Source organism: Rana temporaria, chromosome 2 (assembly GCF_905171775.1).
Source record: "Rana temporaria chromosome 2, aRanTem1.1, whole genome shotgun sequence".
NCBI classification, from domain to species: Eukaryota; Metazoa; Chordata; class Amphibia; order Anura; family Ranidae; genus Rana; species Rana temporaria.
In genome coordinates this window covers 235,344,571-235,364,915 of record NC_053490.1, presented here as the reverse complement: position 1 = coordinate 235,364,915, position 20,345 = coordinate 235,344,571, and the positions used below count along the sequence as shown (strand labels likewise).

The 20,345-nt window shown below is 40.9% G+C and overlaps 1 protein-coding gene across 4 annotated transcripts in view; it reads left to right on the top strand.

Annotated features, from left to right (window-relative positions):
• The window catches only part of CBLB (Cbl proto-oncogene B), a 241,730-nt gene extending 222,388 nt beyond the window's left edge, over positions 1-19,342 (top strand). For 3 of the 4 annotated variants that reach the window (XM_040336633.1, XM_040336631.1, XM_040336634.1), the window contains 2 exons: positions 7,892-7,993; positions 18,142-19,342. In XM_040336633.1, coding sequence (XP_040192567.1) covers positions 7,892-7,993; positions 18,142-18,404 — 365 coding nt within the window. In that variant the 3' untranslated portion in view covers positions 18,405-19,342. The remainder of the gene's footprint in view (positions 1-7,891; positions 7,994-18,141) is intronic. The other variant, XM_040336632.1, reaches the window with a different exon arrangement.
• Positions 19,343-20,345: the final 1,003 nt, after the last annotated feature.

The window sequence follows — 20,345 nt, the reverse complement described above, 5'->3', positions numbered from 1 at the left end:
GTTGGGGGCCCAAAGCAACCCCCTTTGAAAAAAAAAAAAAAAAAACCCCTTTTTTTTATTTATTTTTAAATTAAAAAAAAATTATATATTTTTATTAAACAATTTTTTAATATATTTTTATTTTATTTTTTATTAAAGGGCCAATTTTTTTTTAGAGGTCTGGGGGTCCCCAGGGGCCCATAGTTCCCCAGGGCCCCGGATGACAACCCCCCTTTTTTTATAAAAAAATAATCTTTTTATATATATATATATATATATATATATATATATATATATATATATATATATATATATATATGTTTATTATTATTATAGGACCCAGAGGTCCCCAGGGCCCCGGATGGCAACCCCCCTTATTTTTTATAAAAAACATTTTTTTTATATATTTTATTTATTTTTTTTATTTTTATATATATATATTTTTTTATTTATTTTATTAAACGGCTCAGAGTTCCCCAGGGCCCCATGTGGCAAACACCCTTTATCTTTTTTATAAATGTTTATTTTATTTTTTTTTATATATTTTTTTTTTATTTAAGGGCCCAGAGAACCCCAGGGCCCCAGATGGCAAACCCCCCTTTTTTTATTTATTTTTAAATAAAAAAAAATATATATATATTTTTATTAAACAATTTTTTAATATATTTTTATTTTATTTTTTATTAAAGTGCCAATTTTTTTTTTAGAGGTCTGGGGGTCCCCAGTGGCCCATAGTTCCCCAGGGCCCCCGGATGACAACCCCCCTTTTTTTATAAAAAAAAATCTTTTTTATATATATATATATATATATATATATATATATATATATATATATATATATATATATATATATATATATATAAATGTTTATTATTATTATTATTATAGGACCCAGAGGGCCCCGGATGGCAACCCCCCTTATTTTTTATAAAAAACATTTTTTTTATATATTTTATTTCTTTTTTTTCTTTTTATATATATATATATTTTTTTATTTATTTTATTAAACGGCTCAGAGTTCCCCAGGGCCCCATGTGGCAAACACCCTTTATCTTTTTTATAAATGTTTATTTTTTTTTTTTATATATTTTTTTTTTATTTAAGGGCCCAGAGGACCCCAGGGCCCCAGATGGCAAACCCCCCTTTTTTTTATTTATTTTTAAATAAAAAAAATATATATATATTTTTATTAAACAATTTTTTAATATATTTTTATTTTATTTTTTATTAAAGGGCCAATTTTTTTTTTAGAGGTCTGGGGGTCCCCAGTGGCCCATAGTTCCCCAGGGCCCCCGGATGACAACCCCCCTTTTTTATAAAAAAAAAATATTTTTATATATATATATATATATATATATATATATATAAATGTTTATTATTATTATTATTATAGGACCCAGAGGTCCCCAGGGCCCCGGATGGCAACCCCCCTTATTTTTTATAAAAAACATTTTTTTTATATATTTTATTTCTTTTTTTTCTTTTTATATATATATATATTTTTTTATTTATTTTATTAAACGGCTCAGAGTTCCCCAGGGCCCCATGTGGCAAACACCCTTTATCTTTTTTATAAATGTTTATTTTTTTATTTTTGTTTATATATTTTTTTATTTTTTATTTATTTAAGGGCCCAGAGGTCCCCAGGGCCCTGGATGGCAACCCCCCTTTTTTTTATAAATGTTTCTTTATATAAAACATTTTTTAAAGGACCCAGAGGCCCCGGATGGCACCCCCTTTTTTTTTGTAATTTATTTTTATTAAAAAAAAAATATTAAAGGGCCCAGAGGTCCCCAGGGCCCCAGATGGCAACCCCCTTTTTAAAATATATTTTTTATATATATTTTTTATTTCTTTTTTTCTTTTTATTAAAGGGCCCAGAGGTCCCCAGGGCCCCGGATGGCTACACCCCTTTTTTATATATATTTTTATTTATTTATTTTTTTGTAAATGGCCCCCCGCTTCTAAATTTGCGGCAGCCCCCCCCCCCCTGCTTTATTAATTTCAGGCGGCAGCACCCCCCATCCCGGTTCTCTGCTCCAGGGGGCCCATGCCTGAAGCTGTGTAAGTGGCCTCATAATTCCTGATGGCGGCCCTGCCTCCTGTTAAGCCCCTGTGCTGCCCACAAATCAGGCTGAAAATCATCAGCGGCACGCAGCCAGTGACAGTACTGCTTCCCTTCCCAGTGTTTTAAAATGTACAGCACCCCTGGCTTCCCTTTAGACGCGCACTTCTCCCTTCCTGCCACTGGGTGCTGCTTGCATATAAAAGTGAATTAGAATGTGATTTTATAACATCCCCAGTTTGCTCTTCCCGAGGCTGACTTCTTCATGTCATGCTCCTCAAGGTATGTCACTGTTTGCTAATCTATATTGTAAATTGAAGTTTTCTGTAGAGTGTGCCCAAAGTCTTTATAATATTTGATGATTCACTGCAGGTCTGGTCAGTGTTTTAAAAAGTTCCTCTATTTTACACATGGCATGGCATGGGGTCTGCTTTAGCACCATGGGACCCCATGCCATGCCATGTGTAAAATAGAGGAACTCTTTAAATAACAGACCAGACCTGCAGTCCAGGCTGAGTAAAGCCTCAGAGCAGATGACATTACTGTCTGTATTTAACTGCTTGATGGGCTTATTTTGGGCCTGGCTGGTTCACATGTATGTGTTTTGGCGGCCCACATTTGCGCAGGCATAGCAGCCCATTCATTTGAATGGGCCGCCATGCCTGCGTTTCCTGCAAAGAAAAGCGCATGCCTCATGTAATAGGCTGCGCACACGGCACGCCTATGCCCATCAAGCACTGAAATACAGCACTGTCTGTCCATTCTGCTGTCTGCTGTGACTTATCTGCAGTTCCCGCACTGTCAAACTTGCTGCATTTTTAGATGTTTAGGTCACGCTTTTAAAAACACAGTGCGTTTGTGTGTGCAAGAACTGCAGGTAAGTAACATGGTGCAAAAGCAGAATGGATTTCAAGGCAATTGTATTTTTAAAATGCTGAATGCACCTTTTTTCTGCAGGAAACAAAGGCATGGCAGCCCATTCAAATCAATGGGCTGCTGTACCTGCACAAATGAGGGCCGCCAAAACATACATGTGAACCAGCCAGGCCCAAAATAAGCTGAAGGGGGGCCCAAAAAAAATGTTTGCCCTGGGCCCAAACCATATTAAAGACGGCCCTGCTCCATTCACCTCTATGGAGCTGCAGATGTAAACGGACTTGTGTCTGATTACACCCGCCTACCTCCAATCCAATCTGCTAAAAAAAAACAGAATCGGATCTGGGAGGATCGGTGGACCCATAGAGTAGAGTAGGCTGTGTCTGCTCTGCACATGCAGAGTAGACACGGACCTGTCATTCGGCCGCTCCACTCATTGTGGCCCTCAACCAGTTACCAAGTTGCTTAAGTGGCCCTTCACAAGGTTGGGCACCACTTCTCTACATAAAGATGACCTAGGCTATAAGAAGATTGCCAAGACTCTGAAACTGAGCTGCAGCACGGTGGCCAAGACCATACAGCGGTTTAACAGAACAGGCCTCGCCATGGTCGACCAAAGAAGTTGAGTGCACATGCTCAGCGTCATATCCAGAGGTTGTCTTTGGGAAATGGATGTATGAGTGGTGCCAGTTTTGCTGCTGAGGTTGAAGGGGTGGGAGGTCAGCCTTTCAGTGCTCAGATCATACGCTACACATTGCATCAAATTGGTCTGCATGACTTTCGTCCAAGAAGGATGCTTCTTCTAAAGATGATGCACAAGAAAGCCCGAAAACGGTTTGCTGAAGACACACAGACTAAGGACATGGACTACTGGAACCATGACCTGTGGTCTGATTAGAGCAAGATAAATGTATTTGGTTCAGATGGTGTCAAGCGTGTGTGACGGCAACCAGGTGCGGAGTACAAAGACAAGTGTGTCTTGCCTACAGTCAAGCGTGGTGTAAGTGTGATGGTCTGGGGCTGCATAAGTGGTGCCGGCCAGGGGTCAAGTCCTAGGGAAAAAAGTGTGGGAACTCCCAGCCAAGATCCACTCCCCCACCAAAAAAAAAAAAGATACGCTCATTTGCATAATTACTAAACCGCATGTTTTTTTTTTTCGATCCACTGTACCTTAGTAATCCATTATGTTACTGGCTGCTTCCTGTATATGGATTCATCGGGTAGTGTGCGGGTATTCCGTCACTTCCTCGATGCCGCAATGTCTCCTGGGAGCTTTTGTCAAGCTTCTTTCTAAATCCTGCGATAACTCATGGCAAAGCCTCCGCAATGTCTCCTGGGAACAATGACAAAAGCTCCCAGGAGACATTGCGGCATTGAGGAAGTGACGGAATACCCGCATACTACCCAATGAATCCTTATACAGGAAGAGGCCAGTAACATAAAGGATTACTAAGGTTTGCCTGCCCTTGACAGTGACTCGAGCTGGGCATCGCCACTTAGTGAAGGATTGGTTCGGGCGGCTCGGCTGCTCTAGTCCTGCAAAGGGAACTGCGTTCCTGCTGTGAAAAAAGTGCAGGAACTCCGTTCCCACGCGTTCCCGCAGGACTTGAGCCCTGGTGCCAGCACTGGAGAGCTACAGTTCATTGAGGTAACCATGAACGCCAACATGTACTGTAACATACTGAAGCAGAGCCTGATCCCCTCCCCTCAGAGACTGGGCCACAGGCCATTATTCCAACATAACAACCCCAAACACACCTTCAAGACAACCACTGCCTTGCTAAAGAAGCTGAGGGTAAAGGTAATGGACTGGCCAAGCATGTCTCCAGACCTAAACCCTATTGAGGATCTATAGGGCATCCTCGAGCGGAAGGTGGCGGAGCGCAAGGTCTCTAACATCCACCAGCTTTGTGTTGTCCTCATGGAGGAGTGGAAGAGTACAACAGTGGGAACCTGTGAAGCTCTGGTGAACTCCATGCCCAAGAGGGTTAAGGCAGTGCTGGAAAATAGTGGTCGCCACACAAAATATTGACACTTTGGGCCCAATTTGGAAATTTTTCACTTAGGGGTGTACTCACTTTTGTTTCCAGTGGTTTAGACCTTAATGGCTGTGTTGAGTTGTTTTGAGGAGACCGCAAATTTACACTGTTATACAAGCTGTACACTCACTACTTTACATTTTAGCAAAGTGTCATTTCTTCAGTGTTGACACAAAGGGTGTACTCACTTTTGTCAGATACTATATATGTGTGTGTGTGTGTGTGTGTGTATATATATATATATATATATTATATTATATTATAATTGTATTTACAATCACTTTCAAGGGTAACTCCACTTTTGTGGGTAAAAAAAAAATAGCAAATAAAGAAAAAATAATATAGTATATACAATTGCGACACAAGTCATGTTGTGATTGAATGTTATTTAAAACTATCTTTCCTTTTCAATCTGCAGCTGCTGTAATTTTATGAAAATGCAATATGACTACCTGAAGTTCTGTACACAGAATGTGTATTGAATGGCCCCCCGAAACATAATTTCCTGATTGGCTTAATGATTTTCCCAGATGTCTGCACCAAGAAAGTTTTTCATAGATGTGATACATAGTACAAATAATCATACAAACATTTTATTGGCACAGCATGCCCTCATTGTGCATTTGAAGCCTATACTGTTTTTTAGGCTTTTTTCCCTCGGTTTTTACCTGATGATCTGGCCAGTAACACACCACCCCACTCTGGATGAAGGTGAACACAGGGGCACCTTTGGATAGCAGTATTAATCTGGGGGGAAGGAAGTGTTCAATGTACTAGCAGACAGCTAACATTTTTTTTTATATTATAGCAAATTTTCTTTTGGGATAAAGGTTTTACATAAAACTAATCATTGTAAGCAGGGCCGGCCTTTGGGGGTGTGCGAGCTGTGCGGCCGCACAGGGCGCCATGGGCAATAGGGGCGCTGTGCGGCAATCACAGCTCGCAGAATGTGAGTCACTGTCCTGGGGCTGCTGTGAACAGGACTTGGGGCTGGCTGAGGAAATTAATTCTAGCAGCGGAGGGCTGGAGAAGCATGTGACTATCGTGTGGCAGGTCTGTGCTGTGGTGTGGTGTGGAAGAGAATAATGCAGGTGGGAGGGAGCATGGATGGACACTTACTGTGTGTTCTCTGGCCAGTGGATTGATCATTTCTCTAGTAGGGAACCCACAGCCAATAACGTTGCTTGGAGGAGTACAAGGGAGGACCTGCTCCTCCTCCGGTCCATCCACAGCCGGTCCATGCTGATTAGCAGGCAGTGTAGCTTTTCCCCGCTCACATTTGACTGTAAGTGCTGGAGTGAGGCTGAATGGGGATAACAGGAGGGAGATGCAGGAAAGGTATGATGACAACAATCCACGTTCTGCAGCTTCAGGACACACAAATCTGGCCGAATGGGAAAAAAAACAGGATCATCAGGAGAACAGTAACATGTTGCTGGCCGGCTGCAGTGTCTTTCAGATATATGTGATCAGGCAGTGTACAGGTTACCAATCAGACCCCCCCCCCCCACCTCTTGTCTCCCTGGTTACATTTTTTAAATATGCCTAGCCTGACCTGCACATTGTCTGATCACACTGATAAGATCTCTGGAAGATGCTGCAGCAGCATTCTATGAGACCAGGGACACATGGCTGTTAACCATTTCAGCTTATAATTGGCTTATAATCGGCTATTTAGGCAGAGCTTTATGTGTGCTGCACAGATTGTTTGATAGGAGTTTTTTTTGTTGGAGGATTTACTACTGGATCAGGCTAAAAGCTTAACAGACCAATTAACTGGTTACTGTCCTCCACTTATACTGAGCAGTCAGTTTTTGCAAATTTTCGAAATTGGATGTGATTATTTCTTCTGACATTTGGTTGTACTTTCAAAGGAAAAAGACTGACTTGATCCTGCAGAGATGGTTTAAATAGTGGAGCAACCCTGCAATGCTATATACCTGTACACTGAGTTCAGCTTTTAAATGCAGTCTCTGACCATCTCCTTAATCAATCATGTCTGCAGTCTCAGATCATCTCCTGTAGCATGTCTGCAGTCTCAGATCATCTCCTGTAGCATGTCTGCAGTCTCAGATCATCTCCTGTAGCATGTCTGCAGTCTCAGATCATCTCCTGTAGCATGTCTGCAGTCTCTGACCATCTCCTGTAGCATGTATGCAGTCTCTGACCATCTCTTGTGCTATAGCGGCAGTCTCTGACCATCTCCTGTACTATATCTGAAGTCTCTGACCATCTCCTGTAATATGGATGCAGTCTCTGACCATCTCATGTAATGTGGCTGCAGTCTCTGACCATCTCCTGTAATATATATCTGCAGTCTCTGACCATCTCCTTGTTACAAATATTTGTTTCCTCTTTGTGTATGTTTAGGTGACCAGGGGGCGAGGGGTGAAGATAGGGGGGGGGGCGGAGGATTAGCTTGCACAGGGCGCCTGAACACCTAAAGCCGGCCCTGATTGTAAGCACTCCTGTCAGTGTCGGATTCCTGTAACTGATAAATATGCAAGAGAGCTTGTTATTTTACTGGCCACATCACCAGTTAAAAATAGTAGAAAGCCTGAAAAAGTAAACTAATGCAGCCTTTACATCTAGGTATTGATAACTGAAAAACAAATATTATATTACGGCTTAAGTATAAGAACTAATTTGGCATGCAGGGCCACTGACCAGGTGAAGAGTTGAATTATGTCCTTCAAGAAACTGGCTGCACACTGTACAAACAGTGAATGAAGATTGTGCTATGTTTGTACCCAGAATGATATGTGTGTGTTACATTGTAAATTACTGAAGATGTCTAGTAAGGGCTTGTTATTTAAATACTGAATTTTCAAATACAAGGGAAAACTGAGTTATTGGTGGGTTGAAATAAATGGGAGGAGCCCTGTTTGCTGTAAAACCTTTTTATCATAGCCATTTATCCTTCACATTTTAGATCACTGTTTGGAAGCTCCTTTACCACCAACTCGAAGGGCACCAAATGATGTCAAAATAAATAGACTTTCGCAAGAATATGATCACCTACCGGCATGCTCAGGTTATATGCTTTTATTTTGGTAAACTAATGTAAATTTTGAGTAAAGTATTACTAAAGGCAAATTTGTATTTTAGCTTAGGATAAAGTGGAGAGGGTTTTAAACGCCTGTCTGATTTGTATTGATGTCTGTGTCCCCATTAGGGAGATACACCCTCTCTATTTGTCCCATTTACTGTTATCACTCGAATCTTAAGGAAAAGATGGTCCCAAATTTTGAGTTGTCACCCAAAATAGATTGGAAATCTTTCAATAAGGACACTCAATTTTGGTGACCCTGTTTGCAACAAGGGGTTACTTCCTTTTGGAGGGTTTTCTTATTACTGCCTGTTTTGGCTAAGACAGGAAGTGACAAAAAATCACCCTAATGAGAGACAGATGACAAAAAAAACATCCAAAAAAAGACTGTATCCAAAATGAAAACAAGTTTGCCTTTAATTCTACATTTAAGTTATCAGTCCTGTTATTATTTTTATAATATATAAATGTTCAGTTATTTTATCAGTGAATCGACGTGTTACTAACCAGGCATATACTAACCTATAAACAGTAGGAAGTGGATAGTGTGTCCTAAATAAGAATGGGTGTCTATAGTTAATACAGCAACACATTAAAAGCACACAACATGCATTGTCGTCATGTTTTGTTCATACTGTTTTTCTCAGTTTTGTATTAAATGTCCTTTTTGTTTTCCTGCTTATAATAATGAGGCTGTTACCATTTTCAGTAACAAGTGTGCACATCTCCATATGATCATAAACTGTGCAATTTTTGCCCTTTTTCTCTATTCTAATGTATTGTAGATTATTCCTTTTCTTAATTTTGCAAGCATATATACTTTCAGAAAAACAACCAACAAAAGAACATACCGAAAACAGGTCTGTGATGAGAGATCAATACAGAAAAATAATGCGCTGGTTGTTTCGACAACTTTACATAAAAAAGGTTTAAGATGTCTTTAAGCCCTTCCACATGCATTTAAAGAAGGGCTATAGTAAAACGTGAACAGAGTTATTTCATTAAGCCTGCATGACAGCCTAACACAGTGTGCCCAATCTTTTGAAGAGGGAGGGTCACCTAAGCGACTTGGTAACGGGCCACAATGAGGGGAGCGGGTGCATGGCAGCCCACTCTACTCTAGAGCCCACTCTATTTATTTTTGTGGATCGGATTGGCGGTATGTTTTTGTAAATGTACACAAGTCCATTTACATCTGCTACTCCTTGGAGGTGAATGGAGGGTCCAATTGGGTTGGACTGACTGTGTGAAAGAGGCCTATGGCTCAGTGCAGGTAACCCTGAGGATTAAATACACCAAGGTGGCTTCAGCTACAGCGTTGCTTGTTGGGGCTCATGCACATGGACACATACATCTGTTTTTGTGGCTCGTGGGATCATCAGCTGCTGTGTAGTTCTGACCATAGGAACAAATTTCATAATGTTGCTGTTTAGAGAATTCCAGTACCTGCATTTATAGCTGCATGCTTACGGGTGTATTTTCCTCAAATGTTCCAGCTTCATTTTTTAAAAATACACTTATACGCATTCACCTGTAAACACAAGTACCAGTGTTTACAAGTGCATTCCTGTGTACAGCATCTATATCTAAAAATGGTATAGAGGCACTCTAAGACGCCTTTCACACCGAGGCAGTTTTCAAGCGTTTTTGTGCTAGAAATAGAGCCTGAAAACTGCCTCCCATTCTCTACAATAAATGCTTTCACACCCAAGAGGTGCGCTTACGGGACTTTCGGAAAAATCCTGCAAGCTGCATCTTTGCGGCGGTGCAGCGCTCCCAAAACGCCCTGCCCATTGCAATGAACGAAAACTGATTTGGAAGCGCAGCACAGGCATTTTAAACACTTTTTTGGGGTTAAAAGCGTCCGAAAAGTGGCACAAAGGCGCCGCTTAAACAGTGTGAAAGGGGTCCAAGTGAAAGCAACATCATTTTTATTGTTTTTGATGGAGCCCAGTCTGTCTTTCTCAAGGCACTAAAACCTAAAAGTGAGCAGGCTAATAAACCAACACACCCTAGTGATGACATCACGCAGTGCAAAGGTAAAAACATACTAGATAGGTCAGACAGGAAACAAATCCCAATGCTCTACCAAAATAATATGCTAGGGCAGCATAATTGCAAAGGGCCCCAAATGAAAGATTATAAAGTAATCAAAAAAATAGCACAAGACCAACTCCTCCACTTCTGCCATACATAAGTGTGAGAGAGTGAAAAACTGCCTAGAAAAGAAAAGGACAAAAATTGTTCACAAAGTAATGAATACACACTAATGCACATAATGCCGCGTACACACGATCATTTTTTGGCATGGAAAAAAAAACCTACGTTTTTCCAACTTCATCATTAAAACGATGTTGCCCACACACCATTGTTTTAAAAAAATGCTCTAGCAAAGCGCGGTGTCTTACAACACATAGGACAGCACTATAAAGGGAAAGTTCCCTGCGGATGACGCCACCCTTGGGGCTGCTTTAGCTGATTCTGTGTTAGTAAAAGACGATTCGCGCTTTTCTGTCTGTCACAGCGTGATGAATGTGCTTACTCCATTATGAATGGTAGTTTTACCAGAACGAGCGCTCCCGTCTCATAACTTGCTTCTGAGCATGCACAGGTTTTTAACGTTGTTTTAGCCCACACACAATCATTTTTTACAACCCGAAAAACTACATAGTTTAAAGTTGGCGACGTGGTACAATCCAAACTTTATTAACCAGGTTTTCTAGAAGTGAACAAGGTAGATGTTTTAGCCAGTGGCAACGCTAGGGTTGAGGTCGCCCCAGGATGACACCATGTTATACTGCACCACACAGCACGGCTCCCCACCGACCATATCTTAGGCTTGCACAGCCACTTCAGCTGTCAGTGGTATATGAAAAAGTACTGTATATCAATTGAAGTCCCGATAAGGACTCCTATATTGTTAACATACAGGTATCAAAACTTGTTCTGAGAGTGTGAGAGGAGGGGGGGAGTGTGACAAGACGGGGGCAGTTTGATAGGAGGGAGGCAGTGTCGCAGGAGGGGGCTTAGGGGGCACCGGGACTGGAGGGGGGCACCAGTCCTCTCAGATCCCACCTGTCCTGCAGTAGCTCCCCTGGATAGTGTCAGTGTGTATCTGGTGCCAGGAGGGGTAGCTGTGCTCCAGGCATGCAAAAGATCTCCAGCAGAAGCTGCAGCACAGAACGGGGGAGTGGGTGGGGCTCCTTCACTCTGACCACCAATTGTTCTTCCTTCTCCATGAGCCCCTATGCCAGCACCCCCTTGCCTGACCCCCTGCACAGCACAATATGCCATTCCTCATTGGAGCCTGCATGACAGCGGGCCCCAACTGCTCCCAGCCCACCTGCATGATGCATCGACCCGCTGCTCCGCCCACCTGCCTACTTTTTTTTCGTCACTTTGCCAGCAGTTTCCCAGTAAGATCAGGAAAGTTGGCGACTATGAATGTTGTGGTGCCATCTGGGTGCAGTCCGCACCCCTTCACCTCATAGCGACACCACTGGTTTTAGCTCGGCTCAGTATGCATCAAGAGATATTACAGATTTGTCTCCTCCGATAACTCAAGATGCAGGGAGGTGTATTGTATAATATTAGGTTTTCATCAATAGAAATGACAAGCCAACAGGAATCCCATATCCTTTGCTGTATGGCCTACTTCTAAGTAGCAAGTAGGAAAAAGGTTTGGTTTTGTAGAATATTGCAGAATATTGTCCCAGACACACACTAAGACCTCCCCAACATTTTCCATGTGTTTCTGTTAACCGCTTGCCAACCAGCCGCCGCAGTTATACAGCGGCAGGTCAGCTCTGCTGGGCGAGATCACGTAGATCTACGTCAACTTGCCGAGCAGGCAATAGGGGCGCGCGTGACCCCTGCTCGCCCCTGGCGCGATCACCGCTGGGCACCCGCGATCGCTCGTTACAGAGCGAGAACCGGGAGCTGTGTGTGTAAACACACAGCTCCCGGTCCTGTCAGGGGGAGAAATGCCTGATTGTCTGTGATTGGGGTAAGAATATTGAGCTCATCAATCTTCCATGTGAGTTTATCACCATTTTTAGACCCAAGGAGCAAAATATGGTCTATATAGTATGGGTATCCAAGCCCTCCAGTTGTTGCAGAACTACAAGTCCCATCATGACTCTGTCTTTGGGAGTCATGCTTGCAACTGTCAGCCTTTCAATGCCTCATGGTAGTTCACCAACAGCTGGACGGCTGCAGGTTGGACACATGCTATAAAGCGATAAAGTATCACATATAGTGCCAGTTGAGTTTAGGCAGCAGAATGCTATGTCCATTTTGATGTGTGTATAGGTTTGTCGTCATTAGCCACGTTTGCATAGCTCTATGCCAGTTAGGATGCAGTATATATATATATATATATATATATATATATATATATTTTTTTTTTTTGGTGGGCTGTTGTGATTTGTTCCTTGTGTGTCTTTTCTTTAACCTCAGCCGAGTATGTGTTTTTTATATTTTTGTTTTACCAAAGACGTGTAGCAGAATACATTTTGGCCTAAATTTATGAAGAAATTTTAATAATTTTTTTTTTTTTATTAGTATTATTATTGGATTTGTTTTATAGCAGAAATGTTAAATATAAATATATATAAACAAAAAAAAAAAAAAATATATATATATATATATATATATATATATATATATATATATATATATATATATATAATCAAATATCACCAAAAGAAAGCTCTAGTTGTGGTGCGATTACCTGTTGAAGTAGGGCAGTGCTAAATGGCAAAAATGGCATGGTCATGAAGGGGGTAAAACCTTCTGGAGCTCAAGTGGTTTAATGACAGATCTCGGCCTTATCCATCCTTTTCCAAAGGCATCTAGTTTTACACTACCTTGTATTAAGGTGTTTCTTGTATCAGGCCTCCCCTTGCAACATCCTGTACTTCTCTGGGACCTTAATTTGGTTCTCTCTGCCATTAAAAAACATTCTTTGAATCCATTGGGATATTACCCTGGAGATTCTTGCCAGCCTTTTTGGTAGCTATCACATCTGTCAGACGTATCTCTGAACTGGCGGCTCTTTCCTGTAAATAGCCCTTCTTCATACTTCCCAATGACAAGGTTGTTTTACACCCAAGACAATCCTTTGTTCCAAAAATGGTTTCAGCATTCCATCCCAATGAGAACATTGCCATATTTGTTATGTGCTCCTCAATATTCAAAGGAGCATTCTCTACATTGGACATAGTCAGAGCCATTAGAGTATACCTTAAAGTTACTACTTCTTCTATCAGACAAACAGATTCCCTCTTTGTTCCGGCCCTCCCAAGAAACATCCTGCTTGAAAATCCACCATTGCACAGTGGATAAGAAACTTGATTATGCTTCCAAAATAAATAAAAACTTCTACACTGTTATGCGCCCAAACCACCAGAGGTGTAGCAGTTTCATGTGCATTTTGGCACCAAGCATCTGTACCCAACTGTGTAAGGTTCCACCTGATCTTCTGTTCAAATTTTACCAGGTGGATGTCCAGTCTTCTGGTGGTGCAGCTTTTGGCCAAAAGGTTCTTTTTAAATGACAATATGGACTCTGACCCCTGTTTTTGGGCCTATTGACTTTGTTTGCCTATTGGTTGTCAATCCTTCGTATTCATTGCTTGGGGATGCCCCATGGTGCAGTAATCAACTCCAGAACCTTGACATACCCACACATGAGCCTCCCCTTTTAGTACTTACAAAAGTAGGTTCACACTGCTTGTGCTTTCAGTTCAGCTCACAGGAAGTGACAAGGGCTCAGAATTTCTGCCAAGATCAACAAGTGTTTTCTGTACTTGCTAAAAATGGCCTGCAAAGTGAAATCAAATGCAGTCATCGTAAGTAATGGTAAGCTACAGTATAACATTTTTTGTTTTTGAGTTTAGATATTCTTTAAATGTCTTGATTTGAAAGAACTAAAATGTATTTTCGGTCACTGCAATATATACTATGCCTACCAAATGTAATGTACTTAATGCCTTTGCACATTTTTGCACAGTATACATAGGGAGTTGGTTGTAATGTAGTAAGTTGGTAATGAATCAAAATCTCATTGCAGACCACATAGTGTGCACAAAGAATGAGATTCATTCTTTAAAAATGAAAAAATACGAGTACAATCTGCAAAGTGCACCAATGTGTTCTTTGTAAAATAAAAACACTGCTGAGAAAAGCACTTTTTAGATATACGTACAATAGGAAAATTCTGGGAAAAAGTTGCTCACTCTAATGGAAAATTATGTACCCACATATATAAATTTGGTTTGGTTCAGTCAGAACAATGCATTTTAAATATTTCTCAAATATAATGATATTTCAATTGTCTCAAGTATGTATTAAACCAGCAAAAAGAAATCCATAAAGCTTACATTGTACTTTCCAGTGTATTGACTGGACTCCAGCACACACTATAATCATTGTTGCAGAAATGTAGGGCTATGAAAGCTTAAAAGGCAACTGGCTTATAGGTGGGAAAAATCCAATATTGCTTTGTTGCAGCAAAATAATAATTTTGTATCCATCAGTTCTTCCTTAAAGTGGAGGTTCACCCAAAAACTCAATTTTTAACATTAGATTGAGGCTCATTTTGTCAAGGGGAATAGGGTGTTTTTTTTTTTTTAAATCGAAGCAGTACTTACCGTTTTAGAGAGATCTTTTCTGCCGCTTCCGGGTATGGGCTGCGGGACTGGGCGTTCCTATTTGATTGACAGGCTTCCGACGGTCGCATACAGCGCGTCACAATTTTCCGAAAGTAGCCGAACGTCGGTGCGCAGGCGCCGTATAGAGCCGCACCGACGTTCGGCTTCTTTTGGCTATTCGTGACGCGATGTATGCGACCGTCGGAAGCCTGTCAATCAAATAGGAACGCCCAGTCCCGAAGACCATACCCGGAAGCGGAGGAGAAGATCTATCTCTAAAACGGTAAGTACTGCTTCGATTTAAAAAAAAAACACCTGATTCCCCTTCACAAAATGAGCCTCAATCTAATGTTAAAAATTGTTTTTCGGGTGAACTCCCGCTTTAACCACTTAAGACCCGGACCTTTATGCAGGTAAAGGGCCTGGCCAGTTTTTGCGATTCGGCACTGCGTCGCTTTAACTGACAATTGTGCGGTAATGCGACGTGGCTCCCAAACAAAATTGGGGTCCTTTTTTTTCCCCACAAATATAGCTTTCTTTTGGTGGTATTTGATCATTTTATTTTTTATTTTTTGCACTATAAACAGAAATAGAGCCACAATTTTTAAAAAAATTCAATATTTTTAACTTTATGCTATAATAAATATCCCCCAAAAATATATAAAAAAACTTTTTTTTCCTCAGTTTAGGCCGATACGTATTCTTCAACCTATTTTTGGTAAACAATATCACAATAAGCGTTTATCGATTGGTTTGCGCAAAATTTATAGCGTTTACAAGGGGGATAGTTTTATTGCATTTTTATTAATTATTTTATTTTTACTACTAATGGTGGCGATCAGCGATTTTTTTCGTGACTGCAACATTTATGGCGGACACATCGGACAATTTTGACACATTTTTGGGACCATTGTCATTTTCACAGCAAAAAAATGCTATAAAAATGCATACTGTGAAAATGACAATTGCAGCTTGGGACTTAACCACTAGGGGTGCTGAAGGGGTTAAGTGTGACCTCATATGTGTTTCTAACTGTAGGGGGGCAGGGCTGGACATGTGACATCATTGATCGCCTTTCCCTATATCAGGGAACAGACGATCAATGACAGCGCCACAGTGAAGAACGGGGAAGCTGTGTTTACACACAGCTCTTCCCGTTCTTCAGCTCTGGGGACCGATCGCGGGACTCCAGCGGCAAAAGGGGTCCCGTGGAGCTTTGGACTGGGTCACGGGAGCGCGCCCGTGACCCACGGCTGGGCACTTAAAGAGGACGTACAGGTACGTGCTTGTGCCTAGCCGTGCCATTCTGCCGACATATATGTGCAGGAGGCGGTCCTTAAGTGGTTAATGTGTAATTTAAAAGAATATGTAAAAAAAAGCTTTGCACTGAAGGCCTGTCAGTTATTACTACATTGCTGAAGCCAGTTTTGCAGCAGTTGTCCTTGAATGGGGATCACTAAAATCATTGGTCTTTTCTATTAAGTGTAAAATTATTTGGAAGATTTTTTTTTTGTGAAAAATGCACCCATCAGCAATAACATTATGACCACCCACCGTAACCTTTCGAGGCATAGACTTCCTTAAACTATTGAAGGTATTCTGTGGTATCTAGCGCTAAGCCATCAGTAGCAGATCCTTTAAGGTGTTTGTAAAGGATTTTTTTTAATAGCAAGCATTTCATACCTGCTATGTGCAATGATTTTGCAGAGAGCAGCCACGATGCTCCTCTACTCTGGTCCCCCCCCCCCCCCCCCCCCCCCTTACCAAGTTCCCCCATAGTAAGCTGCTTGCTATGGGGGCACTTGTGTGTGTGTGTGTGTGTGTGTGTGTGTGTGTGTGTGTTCGCTCCTAAGCCAGTTGTCTATCCATAAGTAATACTCCATATTCCCAGAGTCACGCAGGACCCCTTCGTCAGACTTGCCAGTTGCACTACCTGTTATGTCATGTGATCATGCTTCAATAAAAAACCTTTTGGACACTACCTTGTCAATCTGTGGCATTCAGGCAAATATCCTCATTGTGTCTGTGTCCTAAGACACAGAGCGTGGCTCACCCCCCACTCCCTCCTCACTGGCTGTAATTGTCGGCCATCTCAGCCAAGGAGGAGGGTGAGACCTGGGAAAACCTCTGCTCTCATGCACATCGCTGGATCAAGATGGGGCTCAGGTATGTATTGGGGGGGGGCTGAGGAGGGAACTCACTGAAGATTTAGAACCACTTTTTAGTCCAATAAATTGTGAGGCGGAGCCTCCATGGATCGGACTTCTTTTTCCCGCACATCCCACAAATGCTCGATTGGGTTGATATCTGTATATTTGGAGGCCATTCAACACCTTTTAGGATACTTTTAGTGTAGCAATATAGTGATACTTTTTGTGACCTGGTGCTTTATGTGTGCGACTGTATTGCTTTAGTGTATCTATTTATTATGTTTTTGCAGCTGTAGGGTCATTGAGCTTTTTGGGTACATTTTACGACATCAGTTGTTTATATTTTTCACAGATTTTTTTATTTTTTCTTCTGAAGGAATTTTCTATTTATATTTACTATTCCTAGTTTTTAGTTATAAATATATGTGCAGCATTATTTGCTTATTATTCATACATGCGTCACTTCCTTCTTTTGCAAGCTATAAGTGATTGCCCCATCAACACATTCCGTGTTGATGGAGGAATTGCTCCTGCAGCGCTGTTGTGCTCTGTTGACAGGGAGCCTTTCCGGCCAGCAGAACACAGTAATTACTGCTAGCACCTATAGTTGCCGGCAGTAATTGCATGTAGAAAATCCAACAGCCTGGTTGTGCCCAAGTTAATCGATGGAATAATCCAGGGTTTGACAAATTTGCTTGGAATCTAGGAACCAGCTAAAGAAGTTAGGAGCCAAAAACGCACCTCGTCCCGCCGAGCTCACGCACAGAAGCGAACGCATACGTGAGTAGTGCCTGCATATGAAAGCGGTGTTCAAACCACACATGTGAGGTATTGACACGAGATGGCGCCAGATCACAGAACTGCCCGGCATGGTCACGCTCCGGGAGAGGTGGGGGCGCATGGAGACACAGGATGGGGTATCCTGTGTCTCCGTGCTCCCCCGCCGGTTATTGAGGCCGCGGCTTTGAAGCCTTCTGCAGGCCTATGCTTCCTTCCCCAGGTCGCTAATTCTAGTCCCAATTGCGACCTGGCGCCCGTATTTCGTCTAACCCTGGATTAACCAGCTTTTCAATAGATGGATCGAATTTCAGTTGATTCAGTAGGGATCATCTATAGCTGGCTTAAATAGTGCACACTCAAGCTCATTGAAAACGTACGGCTATTGACCTTGGTGAGCTGTAGAAGAACATCAAAACTTGGTGTCTCAAAATAATTTTAATTAAAAAAAATTCTGTTATACCTTCACTTTACATTTATTTTCAGTGGCCTAACCTTGTAAATTAAATACAGCAGAGTTTCTCTTTATTTATATATTTTTTTTTTTTTTCCAGAATGTCCACAAGCACCAGCCAGACCACCCAAACCACTGCCACGCAGAACAGCACCTGAAATTCATCACAGAAGACCTTACAGCGCTGACTGTTCAGCAGAGAATGTAGATGCAAAAATAGCTAAATTAATGGGTGAGGGATTCTCCTTCGAAGAAGTTAAAAGGGCTCTGGAAATTGCTCAGAATAATGTAGATGTGGCACGGAGCATACTGAGAGAATTTGCGTGCTGCCCTCCTCCTGTCTGCCCACGTTTAAACTTATAACAAGAGGACATGTCTTTTAGGACCGTGGGTTTGAAAAGGAAGAATGGATTTCATTTATCATCTTAATTTAAAAACTGTCATTCCAACATTTTGTCAGATGTTTTGGGGCTTGAATAATTGCTTACTTATATATCAAAAAATAAAGGGAAAATTGATGTGTTGATTTTACAAATCTGCCATATACAGGTGTAACATATGGCCATGTTTTCCTTTCTAAAGTAAGCCTGTGAATTATTTTTTATTTTTCATAGATTTTAAAGCTGGTAATTTTTTGTGCTATTTTTTTTTCCAGATTTACGTTCCTTTTTTTTCTTTTTTACATTCTTAAGTTTTTTGTTGTAGAAGTTCACCAGCACTTTCTGACCTCATTGCATTCTGGAAAATGCTTTTCTTTTTTTTTTTGTAGTTTTTTTATATTGCATTTTAATTTATCCAAAATATACTGCAAACAGTGGCCTTTACTACTGACATACTGAGGTTTTTTTGTATTCTGTGGAAAAGTATTTGAATGTACAATGAATGCATTTTTGTGGGTGATTTGCCTTTGCAAAAGTATTTTGATACTGTTGTTAGCAGAGATGTATAACTTCAGATATGCTGACTTTCAATCTTCTATGATCTTAGATGAAAGTGCATAAAAGGAAAAGGCTTACAATAAAGAGCAGGATCATTTTTTTTCCTGTGTAATGTGATGTTTGGGGAAAAATATGCATCAAAGAATAGAACAGTTTCAAATATGTGATCTCTATTGAGGTTTTGGTGCTGGATGTAGAGCAATAAGTTTGTGGATTAATGACATCTGTAGATTTCAGATGTAACATTTAAATTTCTCTCAACTTTCTGACTGCAGAGTATGTCTGAAACGCATTGGTCATTGTGGTGACCTGAATATGTAGTTTGATATGAACTTTGAGTAAACCTTACCAATGACAAAAATAGATTTTGGCTGCAAAAGATGTTTTTTTTTTTTTCATTAGTAACCCATAGATTTTATTTAAAAAATGTACTTTTTTTTTTTTTTCTGTGCACTCTTATTTTCGATACATTTTATGCTGCTTCTTTAACGTTGATTTACGAGTTCAAATCTTTGCTTTTTTTTTGTAAAGAAAACTTTTAAAAGCCATGTGTGAATAGGTAAAACTGATTTACAATAAATCACCACTGATAAATTCACATACAAATATTGAACAGTTGATTGAATAACATTATTTCTGCAGTTCTGAGTGTTTTCTCAACCTAGGAAACAACATTTTAGGGAAGCATAATGGGGGGGTCTGTCTTGCCATTTGAAAGTTCTTCAAAATTATGTTTCCTTTTTGTTTTCGAATGAATTTAATTTCCCAAACAGAAACCACATTTACTGTTAGAAATTTGTTAGGGAAAAAAATGTTGCATTCTGCTGTATTTTCTTAACCCTCAATTTAAAGCGAACATCAATTTGATCCCACTAAAGATTATAAAATCTAACAAACCTTCTTAAAACAAAAAATTGTGACAAATTCTACTAGTGTATGGCCAGCTTAATAGGAATTGTATCTTTCAAAGAGAAGTATGGGTTTGGGGTTATTGCACATTAATACTTACCTAGGTGACTGCATCTGTCCCCCGGCGTCTATGCACTGAGAACCCGAGTGATTTAACATCACCGATGGCTTGGTTCTCTCGGGTCCCCAAGAGGATAACTGCTGACTGTCAATCAGCAGCTCTCCTGCGCTGCTCCTCCACGCTCACTGGAACGCTGAGCGGTGGAAGGGCAGTGAGCAGCCATCTCAGCAGCTCACTGAGATGGCTATCGGTCCAGGCACCTGGCAGATCCAGACTCCCAGAGTTGGGAGAGTGCGGTGCCTGGACTGATCTTGATGACGTCAGCAGAGAGCAGACTTCAGTCTGCTGAAAACAGGTCACAGGAGTTCAAAACAAATTGCACTCCTGTGACCCGTA